General features: G+C 40.6%; 1 protein-coding gene across 1 annotated transcript in view; it reads right to left on the reverse strand.

Annotated features, from left to right (window-relative positions):
- The window catches only part of ITGB4 (integrin subunit beta 4), a 95,549-nt gene that overhangs the window by 15,282 nt on the left and 60,526 nt on the right, over positions 1-19,741 (reverse strand). Inside the window, exons 19-30 of the mRNA XM_058167909.1 lie at positions 17,939-18,042; positions 17,162-17,220; positions 16,809-16,832; positions 15,328-15,476; positions 13,960-14,139; positions 12,216-12,364; positions 10,285-10,489; positions 9,162-9,301; positions 7,318-7,498; positions 4,752-4,889; positions 2,466-2,648; positions 1,795-1,926 (exon numbers count right to left, since the gene is read on the reverse strand). Coding sequence (XP_058023892.1) covers positions 1,795-1,926; positions 2,466-2,648; positions 4,752-4,889; positions 7,318-7,498; positions 9,162-9,301; positions 10,285-10,489; positions 12,216-12,364; positions 13,960-14,139; positions 15,328-15,476; positions 16,809-16,832; positions 17,162-17,220; positions 17,939-18,042 — 1,644 coding nt within the window. The remainder of the gene's footprint in view (positions 1-1,794; positions 1,927-2,465; positions 2,649-4,751; positions 4,890-7,317; positions 7,499-9,161; positions 9,302-10,284; positions 10,490-12,215; positions 12,365-13,959; positions 14,140-15,327; positions 15,477-16,808; positions 16,833-17,161; positions 17,221-17,938; positions 18,043-19,741) is intronic.

Consider the following 19,741-nt stretch of genomic DNA (forward strand, 5'->3'; position numbering starts at 1 on the left):
GGAGCCTCCCACCACTGCTACCCCTTTGCCTGATCTGGGGCGAACCCACCACTGATTCTAATGCGGAAAAATATTTTAACAGAATATAACTGATTATTTTAAATAATAATAATTAGAATATTTTATTATGTATTACCATCAAGATCTTTCGCTTTAAAAATGCACAATATTTCCATGATCTACATTCCTCTTGAATTATTGACATTGTACCTTGACTCAAATAAATCACAATATGGAATCCATAGAGAGAAGCATGCCTTTGTTCAAAAGGTTCGAAAAATCTTTTGGGAATAGAGCAGGGTAATTTTCAGAAGTAGGCTTTGGTCATGACTAAAAATGACTAAGAATTGGAACTACATGCTGAACCAAAACCAAATTCAAAGTACAATGCGCTTGAAACTTCTTTTGAAGAAATCAATCATATGCCTAAATACAATTTACAAACTGGTTCTCATGTATACTTTGTCTATCTGACCCTCAAAAAGGCAATAATTTTGAAACTATGACGGACAGTGTCCTTTTCTATCTACTACCCAGGTCAAAAGGCATATGTTACTATAGTACAGGGGCCCATGGCTTAAATGTATGCATTGATGAGATTAAGAACTGGTTTACCAACATAAGCTCCTCACTCTGGTGTAGATAATGGGATTTGGTTGTTAGTCTTTTTGTCCTGGTTTAAGTTATTATTGGTTTTGGAAGGCATATTTTGGTTTTTGGATTTGTACTACTTCAACGACTGATAGCAGTTAACCAGGAAATGGGAAACTTAAAAAACCTTCAAAAAATGATGAAATAATTAATTGTGGTGACCTCTAAGCTGAAACTTTTATTCCTGAAAAATAGATGGCAAAGGCATTTAACAAGTCCAGTGGTCTGACAGTGAACTTGTGCCATGACTGTTGGGGTTAGGTAGAAGTGATGGTCTGCTATCTTTCTACATTAGAGGAAAACCCATGAAATGCAAGTACAAAAACAATTTATAGTCCTGTTTTGCTATCAGGGATTGATAAACCACCAACAGAAAATTTCCACTTCAGAAGTATGTTTATGAATATTCTGAACTATGAAACCTTCACACAAACCATTCCTCAGATTTTTTTTAAGAGAGGCTAATAGATTCCAAGGGAAAGCACAGGTCAAGTCTAGCACCCTAATTTCAAACTGGACCCACCAGATGCCTCCTGATACATCTGAATGCTGAGTGCACTTTGGAATTTATTTATTCATTGATTGATTTTAGTCCAGAAGGTAGTGTTAAATAGGTTGGACCTGATAACTTAAATGGACTTTTCGTTTCTATTTTTCTTGCCTTGCCATTTTCTCAAATAACTTCTGTAGGCAATAATACTAGCTCTGCCTTAATAGCAATAGCACTTAGACTTATATACTGCTTCCCATTGCTTTATAGCCCTCTCTAAGCGTTTTACAGAGTCAGCATATTTTCCCCCAACAATCTGGGTCCTCCATTTTACCCACCCACATCCAAAGAAGGATGGAAGGCTGAGTCAACCTTGAGCCTGGTGGGATTTGATCTGCCAATTGCAGGCAGCTGGCAGTCAGCAGTCAGCAGTCGTAGCCTGCAGTACTGCATTCTAATCACTGCACCACCGCGGCTTAAAGTAGGTTTGCTTCTAAATAAAAGGAAAAATATTTGCTAGCTTGTTAATATGGTGCTTTGCATGTTCAAGTTGTTTTGTATTGCCCTTGTATATATATTTGCTCTTATATCTATACATCCCTAAAAAATGGCCACCAAACATTTTTTGCAAGCTATAATGAAGCATAGTGTACCAGAGTCATCTGAGACGCTGGGATGCTTGCTACCAGCTGGTGAACGCAATACATCTGTGCTGTACATTAGAAAGCTGTCATAATCTTCTCTTCCTTGTGCATCAATTATTGGTACATCAGGAATGATAGGAACTGCAAAAAAAAGCGAAAGAAAGGAAAGAAAGAAAGAAAGAAAGAAAGAGAGAGTGAGAGAGAGAGAGAGAGAGAGAGAAAATGAATTGGATTTTTTGATACATTCAAACATAATGAATCCCAACCGTACTTTAAATCAAGACTCTGTTTGATCTAGTACTTTGATCTAATGTGAGATATAGTCCACCGGAGAAAACTACGTTAGCGTTGAAGGTCTTTGATGTAAAAATATGCAAGTTAGGATAACAATACTGAAATGTGATGGAATAGTATGATATGTTTAGCATATACCATTAAAAATAAGAATATTAATAAACAGCTTGATCCTTGTTACCAGTGGTATCACATTAAACAGAGAATATATGCCACAAGTTACAGTTGTCTATATGCAAACTATAATACTGATTGTATAATATCCATACAATAGAAGCAGAAACTTAAAGGAATATATGTTAACAATGCTGCATTAGTTCAAAACAAAAATACTGTATAGTAGAAGCTTGACCATACACATATGAAAAGCTATGATAAAAACTTACTGGACATAGGGCGTTTTGGCTGTGTAGCCAAGTTAATTGTAGCTTCTCTTTCTGGCCCCCATCCGGCTCCATTCTTGGCCTTCACTGTATAACGGTAGGGCTGTGATTCCCGTAAATTTTCAATCAGGACCATCCGCTTCTTGGGGTCCTCCACCAAGACTTTCTTTACGGGGCCAATGGGTCCTGAAAATATATATGCATATATAAATTTGGTATATATTTGGTCACTTTCCCTTTTCAACCAAGCCAGCTTTCCTGCTTAAGGGAGGATTAGAATTCATGGTCCCCTGGTTTCTAGGTCAGTCCTTTTACTACTGAATCAAATGGGCTCTCAATGTTGTATTGATTGGCAGAATCAATCGAATGGCCTCTTCAACAATCAAAAGGTTTTATGTGAAGAAATAAGCACCAAGGTAAGGCAGCCAATATATCCTGTCAAACTGGCTATCTGTATCTTACGATGTTTCCCCCAAAATAAGACCCTGTCTTATATTTTTTTGAACCCTGAAATAAGTGCTTGGCCTTATTGCCATGCACTGAAAAGCCCAATTGGGCTTATTATCAGGGGATGTCTTATTTTGGGGGAAACGGTACAAAATTGGATATCCTGAAGTACCAGCAAGAACAGTGTTTTTTTCTAGCTGGACTGAACCCAAAATTTCTTTGTAAAGCAAAAGTTTGAAAAGTAAATTACAGAAAGGTCTAGGCACTGTTGGAACTATCAAATAGTGTGGAAACAATTGAATGCATGGAATGAAAGACAAAGACAAAACACCATGAATGTTGTAAAACATGGGCTGCAAAATAAACTGCAATAAGACTGTAGGATCCAATCTGGGTTGGTTACCGGACCAGAGGTTTTGTCTTCTGAGCTTTTGGACTTGTGCTGGAGCCTATCTTCAGGGAACTTCTCTCTAGATAGAGAGGCTAGAGAGAAAAGTTCCCTGAAGATAGGCTCCAAGAGGAGTCTGAAAGCTGAGAAGACAAAACCTCTCATTCGAGACAATGACGAATCCGCATATAGACGAGAGGTCGAACGACTAGCCTTGTGGTGCAACCAAAACAATCTGGAACTGAACACACTCAAAACCGTACAAATGGTGGTAGACTTTAGGAGAAACCCTTCCATACTTCCACCTCTCACAATACTAGACAACACAGTATCAACTGTAGAAACCTTTAAATTTCTAGGTTCTATCATATCGCAAGATCTAAAATGGACAGCCAACGTCAAAAACATCATTAAAAAAGGACAACAAAGAATGTTCTTTCTGCGCCAACTCAGTAAGCTCAAACTGCCCAAGGAGCTGCTGATTCAGTTCTACAGAGGAATTATTGAGTCTGTCATTTGCACCTCTATAACTGTCTAGTTTGGTTCTGCAACCCAACAAGAAAGACACAGACTTCAGAGGATAATTAGAACTGCAGAAAAAATAATTGCTACCAACCTGCCTTCCATTGAGGACCTGTATACTGCACGAATCAAGAAGAGGGCCATGAAAATATTTACAGACCCCTCGCATCCTGGATATAAACTGTTTCAACTCCTACCCTCAAAACAACGCTATAGAGCACTGCACACCAGAACAACTAGACACAAGAACAGTTTTTTCCCAAAGGCCATCACTGCTAAACAAATAATTCCATCAACACTGTCAAACTATTTACTGAATCTGCACTACTATTAATCTTCTCATAGTTCCCATCACCAATCTCTTTCCACTTATGACTGTATGACTGTAACTTGTTGCTGGCAATCCTTATGATTTATATTGATATACTGACCATCAATTGTGTTGTAAACGTTGTACCTTGATGAACGTATCTTTTCTTTTATGTACACTGAGAGCATATGCACCAAGACAAATTCCTTGTGTGTCCAATCACACTTGGCCAATAAAATTCTATTCTATTCTATTCTATTCTATTCTCTGGTCCCAGTAACTGACCCAGATTAGATCCTACAACATTATCCAGCATATATTCCCCTTTATTCGTGCAATAAAGTTCAATAAGAAGTCTAAGCAAGAGAAGCAAAATCAAGCTTCATACGAAGACTAATAAATTGTATCTAACCTGTGGGGAGATGGGTGTGTGCTATACTTCCTAGCATCACCATTTGGGGGTTTTATAGTCCACACCTTGGATTGACAGTTTTGATATCATAGGTTTCAATAGCAATGGCCTCCAGTGATGCCTTCTAAATGTATGCAACTGAAATACTACCAGGAAGATATTGAACAGGATACATGATTTTTAAGGATAGCCCACAGATTTCATGCTTACTGTTTTCCTCGTTGACGAGTCCATAGCTGACCTCATAAGCTGTGATCATGCCATTTGTTTCTGCAGGCTCAGCCCAGCTTAGCTGCGTCACAGTGGAGGAGATGACGTTGAAGGCCAAACGCCCAGGCTCACTAGGAACTACAGAGATGAAATGCAGAAACTATTCTGTAGCAACTAACGCACAGTGTAGGAATGTTTGAATGTCTTTGAATGCATTGAGGGAAGAATATGAAGATTTGCTACTTGAAGCTGGAAATAGCAGAAGAGCTATATAATAAAGTAATTTTAAATTAGATGCCCTAAAAATCAACCAAGCGCTTAATTTAGGAACATTTTCAATGAATTGCTCCTTATAGGAATTCTAAACTTAAAATCTGGAGATTGATAGATGTATATTAGTATTAGGTATTAGTAATAAAGGGAAGCAACTGACATAGAAAGAGCCAGCCAGAAGACTAGTTCAATAATGATGAATAACAACAACAAAAGAAATTGTTATAGGGCCATGATGGTGAACCTATGGCACACGTGCCACAGATGGCACGCGGAGCCATATCTGTGGCCACACAAATATTGCCCTAGCTTCTTCTTCTTCTTCTTCTTCTTCTTCTTCTTCTTCTTCTTCTTCTTCTTCTTCTTCTTCTTCTTCTTCTTCTTCTTCTTCTTCTTCTTCTTCTTCTTCTTCTTCTTCTTCTTCTTCTTCTTATTATTATTATTATTATTATTATTATTATTTAGATTTTTATACCGCCCTTCTTCCGAAGGACTCAGGGCGGTTCACAGCCATAATAAAACAATACAATATACAAATAAAAACACAGATTAAAAAACTTATTATATAATTGGCTAAAATTTAAAATAGTATACCGTTAAAAAACCCCTAAAAATCTCTTTAAAATTATAAAATTAAAATTACGAAGCCAGTCCCGCGCGAATAAACAAATAGGTCTCCAGCTCGCAGCGGAAGGTCCGAAGGTCAGGCAGTTGACGCAATCCAGGGGGAAGTTCGTTCCAGAGGGTAGGAGCCCCACAGAGAAGGACCTTCCCCTGGGGGTCACCAGCTGACGTTGCTTGGCGGACGGCACCCTGAGAAGCCCCTCTCTGTGTGAGCGTACGGGTCGGTGGGAGGTGTTCGGTAGCAGAAGGCGGTCCCATAAGTACCCTGGCCCTAAGCCATGGAGCGCTTTAAAGGTAGTAACCAACACCTTGAAGTGCACCCGAGAGACCACAGGCAGCCAGTGCAGTCTGCGCAGGAGCAGTGTTACATGAGAGCCACAAGTGGCTCCCTCTATCACCCGCGCAGCCGCATTCTGAACTAACTGGAGCCTCCGGGTGCTCTTCAAGGGGAGCCCCATGTAGAGAGCATTGCAATAATCCAGGCGGGAGGTGACAAGAGCGTGAGTGACCATGCATAGGGCATCCCAGTCAAGGAAGGGGCACAACTGGCGGATCAGGCGAACCTGATGAAAAGCTCTCCTGGAGACAGCCGTCAAATGATCTTCAAACAACAGCCGTTCATCCAGGAGAACGCTCAAGCTCAGCTCCTGTGCACATGCACGTGCCAGCCACCTAATTTTCAGGCCTTCTGGGCCCACCGGAAGTTGGGAAATGAGCTGTTTCTGGCCTCCAGAGGGCCTCTGGGGGGTGGGGAAGGCTGTTTTCGCGCTCCCCAAGCTCCAAAAAAGTCTCTGGAGCCTGGGGAGGGCAAAAAACAGGCCTACCAGGCCCACCATGCCATCACATGCCAAAAGCAGGAGAGCGCAGGTGGGTTGCATGCGGGGGGCAGGGCGCATTGAATTTTGGGTGTGGGCAGTGCGCGTGCGACTCCCGCGCTCCCCCCACTTTTGGCATGCAACGGCAAAAAGGTTATCCATCACTGTTATAGGGACTCCCCATTCATCCTATTCCAACAACCTAGGAAAACAAGTAGGTTTTTAATGATTGTCTGAATGTCACCAGACTGAGCCTCGGTGGAGCAGTGGTTAGAGTGCAGTACTACAGGCTACTTCTGCTGCCTGCTGGCTGGCTGCCTGCAATTTGACAGTTCGAATCTCACCAGGCTGAAGGTTGACTCAGCCTTCCATCCTTCCAAGGTGGGTAAAATGAGGACCCAGATTGTTGGGGGAAATATACTGACTGTAAACTGCTTAGAGAGGGCTGTAAAGCACTGTGAAGCGATATATAATTCTAAGGTGCTGTTGCTATTTGGATGAGAGCCATATGGGTTTTTGGGGGGTGATGACATTCCAGACGCTAAGTACTGTAACAGCCCAGTTCCTAGATCCCAAAGGTGACAGTGTTTCATTGTCAGGATCTGGGAACATGCTCTCTCTCTCCCTGAAGTGACTGGATGGGCAAAAATAATCAGATTCTAACTCCAATTTAAAACTCCGGCTGCTTCAACATAATTTTCCTGACCAGTGCCTTGTTTTGACCTTCTCTGTCCACTTCATTCGAATATGATTCATGAATATGCTGATGCTTGATGGATAATTTAGGCTTGCAGAAAGGAGTCCTTAGATGGCCCTTTTTTTCCCCTATCAAACTCTGTGGGATGCGACCTTACCTTCCTCGAGTGTTCGACAGTGGACCACCTTAGAATAAAGCCCTTCGCCCAAAGCGTTATAGGCACAGGATTGCATTTCATAATCACAGTAGGGGTACAGGTTGGTCAGCTCTGCCGAAGGTACTTTGGAATCAAACAAATAAGCCTCCGATTCAGGATCTCCTTGGATCCAATATTTCACCTGCAATCCAAAGAGAAAGACTTTCCCTGTTAAAACTTTGCATGAGCGGCCAAGAAGTATTTACCATCACATAATTAAAAGATAAATGGGGGAAATTCTCATTCACAAATGTTACTATCTCTAAATGAATAGAATAAAGCCAGAACTCTGCAATGCAATTCCATAGTTTTACAAGATGTTCTTTTAAGCCAGGTCTTCAAAATGTAGTGAACCTAGCCTTTGGCATTTTCAGCAATAATCCTAGGAATAGAATAGAATAGAATAGAAAGAATAGAATAGAATAGAATAGAATAGAATAGAATAGAATAGAATAGAATAGAATAGAATAGAATAGAATAGAATAGAATAGAATTTTTTATTGGCCAAGTGTGTTTGGACACACAAGGAATTTGTCTTGGCATTTGCTCTCAGTGTACATAAAAGAAAAGTTACCTTCATCAAGGTACAACACTTAATGATAGTCATAGGGTACAAATTTAACACTTAATGATACAATATTTAATGATGTTGGGATGCAGATACCCAAATTACTATAGTAATCTTTAAAACTGCTTTCTCTTATTTTTATAAAGAAGGGAGTCATGAAATCAATTCCGAGTACAAGCTACGGTGAGATACTGACTTGTTCATTTATTATTATATTGAATAATGTGCAGACCAAACGGGCCGTACATACTCCTGACTCTTCCAACATTCTGCTTTTCCCCACATTCCTCAGTGGAAGCAGTGGCAGTTTCTACAGCCTGACATCACCCAAATACGCTGGGATTGCATTTCCCACAATTCCCAAGAATTTGACCTAAATATCTCAGGGCCACCACACTGGAAAAGAGTTAAGGCTTGCATATCTTTAATAGCTTGAAGCCACATTTAATGTTTTGGTAGAGATGGAGTTTTAGTTGATTTTAAATCCAGGTCAAAATATTTCAGAATTTATGTTGCAGTTTTGTTTTTCTCATATCAAAATGATGTGACATTATGCTTCCGATTATAAACAGTATAACATTGAAAATACCGAAGGGCATTTTTGAAAAATGGAATCCTAAGTTAGTATCCATAATGTTAATAGTGATGTTTGCTTCTACAGATAGACTATGTGCAAAAGATGTTATGGAAGAAATAGGAAATGAGGAACAAGTTTTATTTCACAAGACAGAGATGGCATTGAAAGTGGATCTACAAATGATAAAATATGGAGGTGTGTTCTTATGGAATGGCTATACCACTTGTTTGATCCGAGTGAGGATTGTTCTCTTATGCATAAAGAAAGACATAAGAGTGAATGTAAAAACAAGGAATTAATTTATTAATAATATTTGGAAAACTAAATTTTGATTAAATGAATGTAAGCAATGCGAATGAATAAAATCTTTAAAATGCAATGCAAGGATCTTTTGCTTTTTTAAAAATTAAAACAAAGGTGCATTTTTAAAGATGTTAATATCTATAAATAGATATATAATTACTGAAATTGTATAGTTAATGCTCAGTATAATATTAGTAAAAGATGAACCATATTAAAGTACATTGAAGTTTCGTGATATTAAAAAAGTATTAATTATTGAGCTTATAAATACTTTAAAAAAGAAGATGAAAAAGAATAAGATATGTTTCCCTCCATACACAACATTCTCGCAAGTCTTTAGTGCTTTACATTCCATACCTTGTATCCTGCTGGTTTGCCTGGTGGAGGCAACCAATTGAAGCGGATCTTTCTAGAGCTTAAAGCCTGTGCATTTGGATTAAGAGGTGCTACAAGAATGCCTCTAGAAGAATATGGAAACTGAATCTCTGATGCATTTTCTGGAAGGAGGAAAAAAGGTAGAGGAAATTACACTACTTTATAAACCACTAAAAAAGAACAAGTCAAATGGTAAACGATAAGATATGTCATAAACTGGGAGAGGCACAACAGCTACTTCTCATTCACACATCTGTAAGTGGTGAGAAAAAACTTCTTTAGAAAAAACTTGGGATAATAAGAGTTAAGTGGTATTAAACACAGGCCACATTTTCAGGGCTAATATCTCTCAGGAATACTAGATATACTATTTCGCCTGATAAAAGGCTGTTGCTTGTTCTTTTCCACTTTTTGCACAATATTTAACATTTTGAGACTGTATTCACAGAAACAACATAGTTCACAGAAGAAAAATAAATCTCAATATATGTTTTGAAGATGAAATATGTGTATCCTGTATCATTATAAGGGAGGTTGTGCAAAGTTATTTGGCACAGCAAAGAATTGATTGGAATCATAAAACGATGCATGGAAATACTGTATTGTAGAAATCTGTTGCAAGGTAATATTGGTCATACTATATGATAGAGCATTCATTTACATAAACTATGCAAAGCAAAAATAAAACAAGTAATTATAAAAATTATTGCAGCGAATTAGTTTTAATAGGATTTCATTAGCAAAATTATTTCTCTAATTGTATCCTGATTACCACATCAAACAATGGCTAAAGGAATATCATTAAAACACTCACAATTATGACAGGACATACATGACACAGCACCTCTGGCTGAAACTCAAAGCAACATTGAACAAATGGGATTTGACTGTTTAATGACCACACTGCTAGCTTATGAATGAGAATATATTTTCTGAGAATCACATTATGTCAAATTTTTTGATCCTAAATACTGAAGTCTCTGTGGTTCCATTTGCCAGAGCCTAGGGAATCAAGAAGTCTGAACATCTATACAATATAGCACAATAGACAAATGATACTTAGGCATCAAAATGAGAATTGTCATTGGAAATGAATGTAGCTCACCTGGATCGACAATTGTCACTATGGTTTGAGGGTATTTGCCAACCTTTGCCCCAAACCTGGGATTGATGAGATCCACTGCGAATTGTTTCAGCTGCTGGTTCCGAAGGAGGGCATCAATCTCTGTCAACTCCATCAATTTGATTTGCACTTCCTTCTGCTTCTCTCCAGGCAGGAAGATCAGATCACCCTCCGCAAAAACGTAATCCTGGAAAGGTAAAGAGAGAACACACTGAACAAGGTACTATTTGTTTTCCATTAAAGTATTGAAACATCCATATTCCATCCTTCTGATCCAAAGACACCAGCTAGAGCAATGTACAACATTTTAGGAAATGGTCTGCACCTTGAGCCATACAATGTATAGATAAATATTTTTAAAATCCTTTGCTATATAATAGTTTCCACATTTACTGTATCTATCAGAACCAGAATTGCATTTCATTCGTTCTTTGAGAAAGAAGAACAAAATCTACATTGAACTCTTTGTGGATGATCCACAAAGTAGCTACAAAGAAATGAGATGTTAGGTGGCCTTGGGACTATGCCATTGGGCTGATAATGGACTGAAAACAGCACCAGCAACTTCTTATTCCTAGTTTGTTTCTCTTCCTCTCCTCCTTTGGCTGTAGAAAGAAGATGGTGTAAGATCTCAGCTACAGAATAGGTGAAATGCTTACTGTATAACTTCTCCTGAACACAAACTATTGTCCCAGAGGACTTTTTAACCTTCCTTCCCAGTCTCTTCCTTCACAAAATTACTGTGCCCTCTGCTCCACTGAAGCTTAAAAACTGGATTGGCAGGAATGGAAGGGTTTTTCTTTTTAAGATTTCCCGAAGACAGCCTCCTTTCTCTGAATACATTGGTCTCAATTAGAATTGTGCCCCAAACTAATCAGACAAATAAACAAAAAAACAAAAACAAAAACAAAGAAAAAGCACCAAAGGCGTATCACATTTTATCAAACAATGTTTAGTCTGCAGATTTATGTTGTAAGATCTACTTGTTTATTCAGGGGCTTTCCCATTATTATTATTAAACTACCCTTTAACTCGCATAGCCAGCCAAATCCCTAAGGAATCCCAGCAACAGAAAGATAAATTACATAACAAACAATATGCAATACAGTAAACAAAAAGTCTACGAAGACTAATGGAAAACCACGTCATGTCAAATTAACTAAACTATAACCAAACCAAGAACGAATCAAGATCCCAATATTCTCTAGAACAGAGTCTCCAACCTTGGTCCCTTTAAGACTTGTGGACTTCAACTCCCAGAGTTCCTCAGCCAGCTTTGCTGGCTGAGGGACTCTGGGAGTTGAAGTCCACAAGTCTTAAAGGGACCAAGGTTGGAGACCCCTGCTCAGAAGAGCTCTGTGTGATTAGAGCTGGAGCCAAAAGATCCCTAGTGGGAGGTTGATTCAAAGAACCATCTCAACCACTGAAAAGAACTACTGTTGAATTTCAGCTCCCTTCGATGGGAATATTATTACGTTTTTCTCAGGCATAGCAAAGTGGCTAGGCTAATTTCAGTGGGAAAATGTGGTCCTGCCAAGCCATGTAATAGGTTAGTACCAGAACATCCAAAAGCTTGTTGGCAACCAATGCAGGGTCTAAAGAGCTGGTCTAATATGGCAGGAATGCCTGCAGACTTGTCAGTCTGCCTTGAGATCACATTTTATTGCTTCTTGCTCTCCTCACAGCTTTGTATGCTTGGCAACAGAGAGAGAATAAAGTATTGCTGTACCCACTTGAAAAGCTGAAGCTGGGGTTCGCTTTTCTAAGTGATGTTCAGGATTTCATGCTTTTTCTAGAAACACGTTGATATATTCCCTCTTTTATGCCAAGGGCTACAATATGACCATGCAGTAGCCAAACATTTTTGTGCGACAGTTATGATAACTCTTTTTTGGTTTTCACAGAGTGCTTACTTTGCCTTGCTGAGCTGTGAGATCTCGTGTCCTGTATGTTATCTGGGATTTTCCCTTCTCCAGTATTTCTCGAACCAAAGGGATCTTAGCCAGCTGGTCAAAGCGACTGTATGAATAAACTGGCTCCAGGAAGCTAATGATGCTATTTGCTAATGAGATACAAAGATAATATGTTAATAATCTTAAACATCTAATACTGTAAAATAATGGTTTAATCTAGGCACATATATTCAGACATATGATTACATTAACAAGCAGTAAACATTACTTATTGCCCCTATTTTTAAGCTAGAGAACAAGATCTACACTTCAATATTAATATAGGAGAATATTTGCAGCTCAGGGTTGAAATGAAGTGTCCTTAATGCTCTCTGAGCTTGCTTGGAAAAATGTAGGAAAATTTTCTAGGAAAAATTTGTCTGCAGGCATATTTCCACCAAAGAACAACTTTTCTTCCTGCATGAATGCCTACAACAGCATGCCCTTCCTATCAGGTGCAAACCTCCAATCAACTGCACACCTGGATGGAAAATAGCCCAAGAAACTGGACGAAAAATGATACGGCTGATGATCACAGACACACACAAGCAAGCTCAGAGAGCACCAAGGACCTCACACTTCGATATTCCTCCAACTAGTTTCTTGATACTCTGCATAGCCTACTTGGCAGCCAAGTTCAGAATATTTTTTTACGGGCATCCCTAATATTAACAGATATGTGCGTGCCTATCAGTGGTGGGATACAAGTAATTTAACAATCGGTTCTCTGCCCTAATAATTTCTTCCAACAACCAGTTTGTCAAACTGCTCAGAAAGTTAACAACCGGTTCTCCCAAAGTGGTGCAAACTGGCTGAATCCCACCATTGGTGCCTACCCGCTAAATGGATTTTGCTATGTTCTTCACCATTTTCATCCCTCCCTAAATGAATATGAGATTTGGAATTCCATAAACATCTGTTGCCAGAGAAAAATGGAAAACATGTTTATCACCAATGACACCGGAGGCAGATCTACTCTTTTCATATAGCTATAATGATGATCTGTGACCTCATTTCAGACGTGCAAGTACCTGTTTTGCTCCTAGACTCACTTACAGAAATCAGCTTGACATTGGGGAAGAGTTGGGAAATTTTTAAAAGATGAAATGAATGCCTTAAATATTTGCAAGACTTAGGGCATTTATTCTACTTTTTAAAGCTCCCCCAATCCATTTACCCTAACTTTTGAACGTTCCTTTTTCAGGGCGTGTTTTGAAGAGTTTGAAGATGCTCTAAGTGACACAAAAGGAGTTTTTTGATCTCTTGTCTATAATATATAAATAGGACCGGGGTGAAATCAAGCAGGTTCTGACAGGTTCTGGAGAACCGGTAGCGGAAATTTTGAGCAGTTCGGAGAACCAGCAAATACCACCTGTGGCTGGCCCCAGAGTGGGGCGGGAATGGAGATTTTGCAATAACCTTCCCCCAGGAGTGGGGAAGGAATGGGGATTTTGCAGTATCCTTCCCCTGCCATGCCCACCAAGCCACGCACACAGAACAGGTAGCAAAAAAAAAAATGGATTTCACCACTGGATAGGACATCTGATTTTTCAGAGAACCAAAAAGTTTTCTGACTGCCCATTGGAACAGAAGGCCTTTTTCAGAACGAGCGACGTTTAACTATGGTAAATAAACTACACAAGGACCAGCCAAAGGGGATTGTAGGACTAACATTTGTCCTCTCCACTGTATGCTATCATACTACCTTGCTCTTTTATTATGGTGATGTTGACTTGGTGACGACCAATTTTCGCGGTGCCCACAGGAACATCAGTAGCCTCTACTTGCAGCTGTTTTTCATCATCATCCTCTTCCCTGATGAACAGGGGAACCCGAACATCCACCAACTCTACCCCTTCCTGAAACTCAACCATGCCCTGGGCATCTGGGGTTTGGATGGAGGCAAAGGAAAGAAGAAGGATAAGTTCACTATTAGAAAGCACTCTTATAAAACGAGCCCTTGGGTTCTTACGATATACTGGTAGTTACTCTGTCTTCCTACATAATACAGGAGAGTCCAGATGGCAATATCTTCTTCATTTATTCAAGTGGTGGGCAACATTCATTTTCCTAGATGTTGCTGAACTGTAGCTCCTAGTATTTCTCATGTTAGCCGTGCTGGCCAGGACTGTTGGGAGCTCAACAACATTTGAAAGCCACAGGTTAGCACCACTTGAATTTACCTTGACATTTCATCTGTCATTGAATATTTATTCAGGAAAGGAAAACAGAATAGGGTCACAGTGTCACACAACTAAAAATGGCAAAGTCTTGTTTCAGTGCAGTTGTCAGTCTGCATTAGGCTGTACAGGTAGGCCTCGACTTAAAACTGGTTAGTGACTGTTCAAAATTACAATGGCACTGAAAAAAGTGACTTCTGACCATTTTCACTCTTACAATTGTTGCACTATCCCCATAGTCATATGATCAAAATTTGGCATGCTTGGGAAACTGACTCATATTTATGATGGTTGCAGTGTCCCAAGGTTATGGTGATCACTTTTTGCAATCTTTTGATATGCAAAGTCAATGAGAAAGTGTTAATATCCATGTTACTAATTTAACAAGTGCAGTGATTCGCTTAACCACTGTGAAAAGGTAGGATGTAAAAATGGGGCAAAATTCACTTAACAACTGTCTTGCTTAGCAATGGACATTTGGGGCTCAATTGTGGTCATAAATTGAGGACAATCTGTATCATTGCTGACTATAGCAAGGGTCTCCAACCTTGGCAACTTTAAGACTTGTGGACTTCAACTCCCAGAATTTCTCAGCCAGCTTTGCTGATAAGCTTTGCTGGCTGAGAAATTCTGGGAGTTGAAGTCCACAAGTCTTAAAGTTGCCAAGGTTGGAGAGCCCTGGACTATAGTGATAAAAACAAGAACTCTGCCATGTATGAAAGAAGAATGCCTCCCTCCCTCCCAAAAGCTCCCGGACTGGTTTCCTTACAGAGAGAAAACTGTTTATGGAGAAACATTCCATCAGAGGAGGCTCCCCCTACCCCACCCCTCAATCAGTCTAAAATGGAGCAGCTCAGATGCTAAAGCAAAAAGGAGGATGAGGAGGCCCCTACCTTGGTCAGCAATCACAGTGTAGTAACCAGGTGACACTTTTAATTCATTGAAAGCTCCTTGCGAGACATGCTTCTCTGTTACTTGGATAATTTCGTTCCTGGCTGAGCGGGGAGCTGGGAGCACCGTGTCCAGAATCGTGTGGTCTTGCCTGGGAAGAAGAGAAACATCAGGCTGCCTCCCCTGCCCATGATTTTGTTCTGCCCCCGCCAATCAGAGGCATACTGGCATATGGCCATGTATGAGGAAACATGACAAATGAAGCCCTGGTGTTATATAAGAAAAAATAAAATCATGCCCAAACCGGTCAGCCATCCCAGCCTGAGCTGTAGCAAGATGCATCCATTGCCCACACAAATTTATAACTGCTAATCCACAGACAATGCTGATCTAGAATATTTCTAGTCTTCCACAGCTAAGGAATTAATATTGGGTGGCTCCCACTATCCCAAAAATGTGGCACCTGCAATGGATTGAAAGACCAGGTAACATGCAGCACCAAAGAGATAACATAGGCTTCTACAGTTTTTAGCTGGTCACACTTCCGGGGAGCCTATTAATGGCCATATGTCTGTCTTCAAACATTTCAGGCTAGAGTCAAATCCAAAACCTCGTGGAGGAATCTGTCAATGGAAATGTCCTTCTACAACAGCCAGAATAATCTATGTGTAGCTCTTAGCTGCCTACTACAGGTAGTCCTCGGTTAACAATGACAATTAGTACTGGAATTTCTGTCACCTAGTTGAGGTCATAAAGTGGGAGATCACATGACCACAATTCTTAGCAGTGGCAGTTCTGGCAGTCCCACCAAGGATGTCACATGACCGTAACTTCCAATTTCCTGCCAGCTTCCCCTTTGACTTTGTTTAAGGGAAGTTGGCAGGGGATGTTGGAAATCGTGTAACCGCAGGGATGCTGCAACAGGTCAAAACTCCGTGAACCAGTCCTAAGTGCTATTTGTTCAGCATTGTCCTAAGTTTGAATGGTCACTGAATGAACTGACATAAGTTGAGGACTACCTGTATCAGCACAGGTTTGCACAGGTAGTAATGAAAAGTTCAGGATAAACAACTTGAGCCATCGTGGTGCAGTGATTAGAATGCAGTACTGCAAACTAATTCTGCTGAGTGCCAGCTGCCAGCAGTTCGAGTCTCACCAGCTCAAGGTTGACTCAGCCTTCCATCCTTCCGAGATTGGTAAAATGAGGACCCAAAATTGTTGGGGGCAATATGGTGACTCTGTAAACCACTTAGAGAGGGCTGTAAAGCACTATGGAGTGGTATATAAGTAAGTGCTATTGCTACTGATTTTCTGGAAAGTAAATAATGCAATGCAGAGAAAAAGACCAGCAGTGATAAAGTTAAATAACAACAGCCTATTTTCTGGAAGGTAGGCTAAAATTGTTGCAGTAAAGCACAGCCGTGGAAATTTATTTCTAAGTCCACACCTGGAAGTTAGAGTAGAAATGAATGGTTTTGTTTACCTTTTTCCAGCATTTGGCTGAATCCTGGGGAGAAAACAGAAAAAATCCATAAATTTCATGGATTTAATGAAAAAGAATATCAAGAACTTCAATGACTGACAGACCAAATCAGTACCCTGTACACTTTATACAGTTGTTGTTGTAGCATTGGAAAGCTGATCAGAGAAGAATTCAAATTCTATTACCTTCACATTCTAGGAAAGAAGACAGTCAAAGAAGACGGCCAAAAAAATATTCTCTCATTACATAATGATTACACCTTGTTACTCATCTATCATCATCTACTTTCCTGTTAAAAAAAAATCTGTTGACTGAGATTTCATTCTTTCTTCCCAAGCCAGTTATGATCTCACCTGAATTTTGTCTGCTGGAACTTTTGGAAACCTGGGATTACTCTGTACACTTCATTCAGCTGGGAAGAGCAAGAGACGATCATTAGTCCAGAGCCTCAAGAGAACTACCCCAGTCCCTGATCCCCCCATCCCATTCATGTTAGAGGCACCATTTAGAGATTAGGTTTAGCCAGTGACAGCACCGTTGCCTGGGGGATGCCTGAGAGGTCTCCTTTGATGTCCCCATCAAAGAGCTTGAGCAAATGACAGGAACTCACCCCACCCCACAGCAATACTCGGGTCTTGAACGCCGTCTTGCTAACCTCCCACTCAGCGTCCTAGCCATGTGAGCCACCAGGATCCTTAACTGACCCAAGATACATCAAGCTGGTACATAAGGACTTCCTCAGCTCATCAGGTGCTCAGTCAAATATTAATATTAAAGCGTCAAGCCCTTCATCTTCTGCCCTTCACTTGATTTATATTCAGACATCGCACCCACAACAGAAGTTGTATCAACACTCAAATCCAGGGAAATAAATCTTGCACTGGGTTCAATATCTGTGCCTCCTCAGCAACAAACCAGCATGATGCAGTGCTTGGGGAGGATTCTTTGGTTCCTATTTGACCTGACTACTTGTCATGTTCTGTGTGGACTTTGGGTCTGTCAAAATCTACCTGACCCACCTGCCAGAACTATGGTGAGGAATAAAAAGAGGAGCAAGTCAGACAGATATACGCACACGCTTCCTATAACAAGGGAGAGTGAAAAATAGAACAAATACCCCTACTCCTTACATTTTCCTCCACTTCTTTCTGCAGTTGCTCATTTTCACGGCTATCCAGTTTTGCAAGATTTTGGGTGTAGAGCCGTGTCAGTCTGAGAGACAGCCCATATGGAACTGAAAATAAGAAAATAAATTCATCAGAATTTGCATCTGCCAGTCAAGCAAGGAGCACAACCAATTAATACAGAGATATAATGGGAAACAATGATATGGTTCAGTCAGAGAGCTTATTTTACACATGCCATATAAACAGTGATTAGAATTCCGGGGTACCTATAATTTTGACATAGAGTTTTGCTGGACTTCAAAAATTAGAACCTACATCATAGACTTACATTAGTTACACAATGACCCCTTCTCTGCTTCTAAGTATAACTGTAGGTGAGGATGACAGGAATTTCTCACAGCTACACCTTCTATCAGTAACTTCAGAGCAGAAATTCCAGAGACATCTCAAAAATTAAACTTACATAAAACGTATAGGCTTGTGGTGCAATTACATCTAAAAAAACCCCAAGGCAATTGTACTAATGGTCATGAGAGTTCTCTGAAAAATTAACAGCATCTCAAAAAACAAGTCTGAGATCTTTTTTGAATCAGCCTTATGTTAAATCCTTTTCTATTCAGGCAGCTCTACTGAAAAAGGTAGCTTGCAAGCTTACCATTTATCTTTGAAAACGTGAATAGAGATCATGACTTGAGGTATACAGGAAGGATTTGGCTTACTGTATGTCCATTTGTTCAGTGACTGTTCAAAGTTATGGCAGCACTGAAAAAATGAATGTACGACCAATCTCTGATATTCCAGCCAATACAATACCCTTGCAGTCACATAATTGTGAACTGGGTGTTCCAGTGTCCAGTTTACGATTATGACATTGCAGGAAACTGCAGTCATACATCACCATTTCCCACCTTCCCTGCCAGCTTTCCACAAGCAAAGCCCCAGAAGGAAGGTTGAAAGTCACTCCAGTAAGTCGCTCCTGCTTTTTTACCTGCCTGTTCTGTCCCCCTCCCCACTTCACAGAGAAGACGCAGAGACGCGTGTCCCACACCTTTATATTTGCAACAGACCTGATTTTTGGTAGTGAAGGAAAGATTTGGCAGCTACAGTGCAAAGGCCTCCCAACCCTTCCGGGTTCTTTATCTCTTATGGAGACAGAAGCCCACGTGTCCAAGATACGTTGCCAAGAGCTCACAGAAAGAAAGCCTTTGCACAGTCCAGGCCTTTAACTCCCAAATGACCGATCTGCAGTTCACACTTGGGAGCTTTTTGTCCATCACAAGGGCCAGATGGCAACTCCACCTGCTTTTATCCCCTGTGGGGTGTGGCTCAGTGACTCAGCAATCTCTGGCCTGCCACACCTCTTCCTTTGCTGTGCACACTTATCTTTTTGTCGCTGCCTCGGGTCAATGCAAGATTGATCTTCCATAGCTGGCATCTGAGGCATTGCCAGGGAGGAGGAGGGTCTGGGGGTGGGAGGCCTTGTCAACTCCTCCTCCTGGCCTGCAGCTGTAACCTGGGGCAGTGCCAGGGAAGAGGAGGGTCCTGGAGAGGAAGGTCTTGTCAGCTCCTCCATGAGGACAGGCTCGGGGGCTGGAGTCACAACACTGCCCATAGTAACACACACAGCTTCCATTGGTCCTTCCAGGCCCTTTCCTGGCTCCTGTGACTCATGCAAAGTCTCCGCTGCCTTCCCCAATTCATGCATGGCCTCAGTCAGTTCTCTCTGGCCTCCTGCAATACACCCGTAGCCTGCGCCAAGCCTTTGCACGCCCTTCCTTGGCCTTCTGAGACTCATGTGCTCCTTAC

This window comes from Ahaetulla prasina, chromosome 2 (assembly GCF_028640845.1).
Source record: "Ahaetulla prasina isolate Xishuangbanna chromosome 2, ASM2864084v1, whole genome shotgun sequence".
Classification (NCBI taxonomy): domain Eukaryota; kingdom Metazoa; phylum Chordata; class Lepidosauria; order Squamata; family Colubridae; genus Ahaetulla; species Ahaetulla prasina.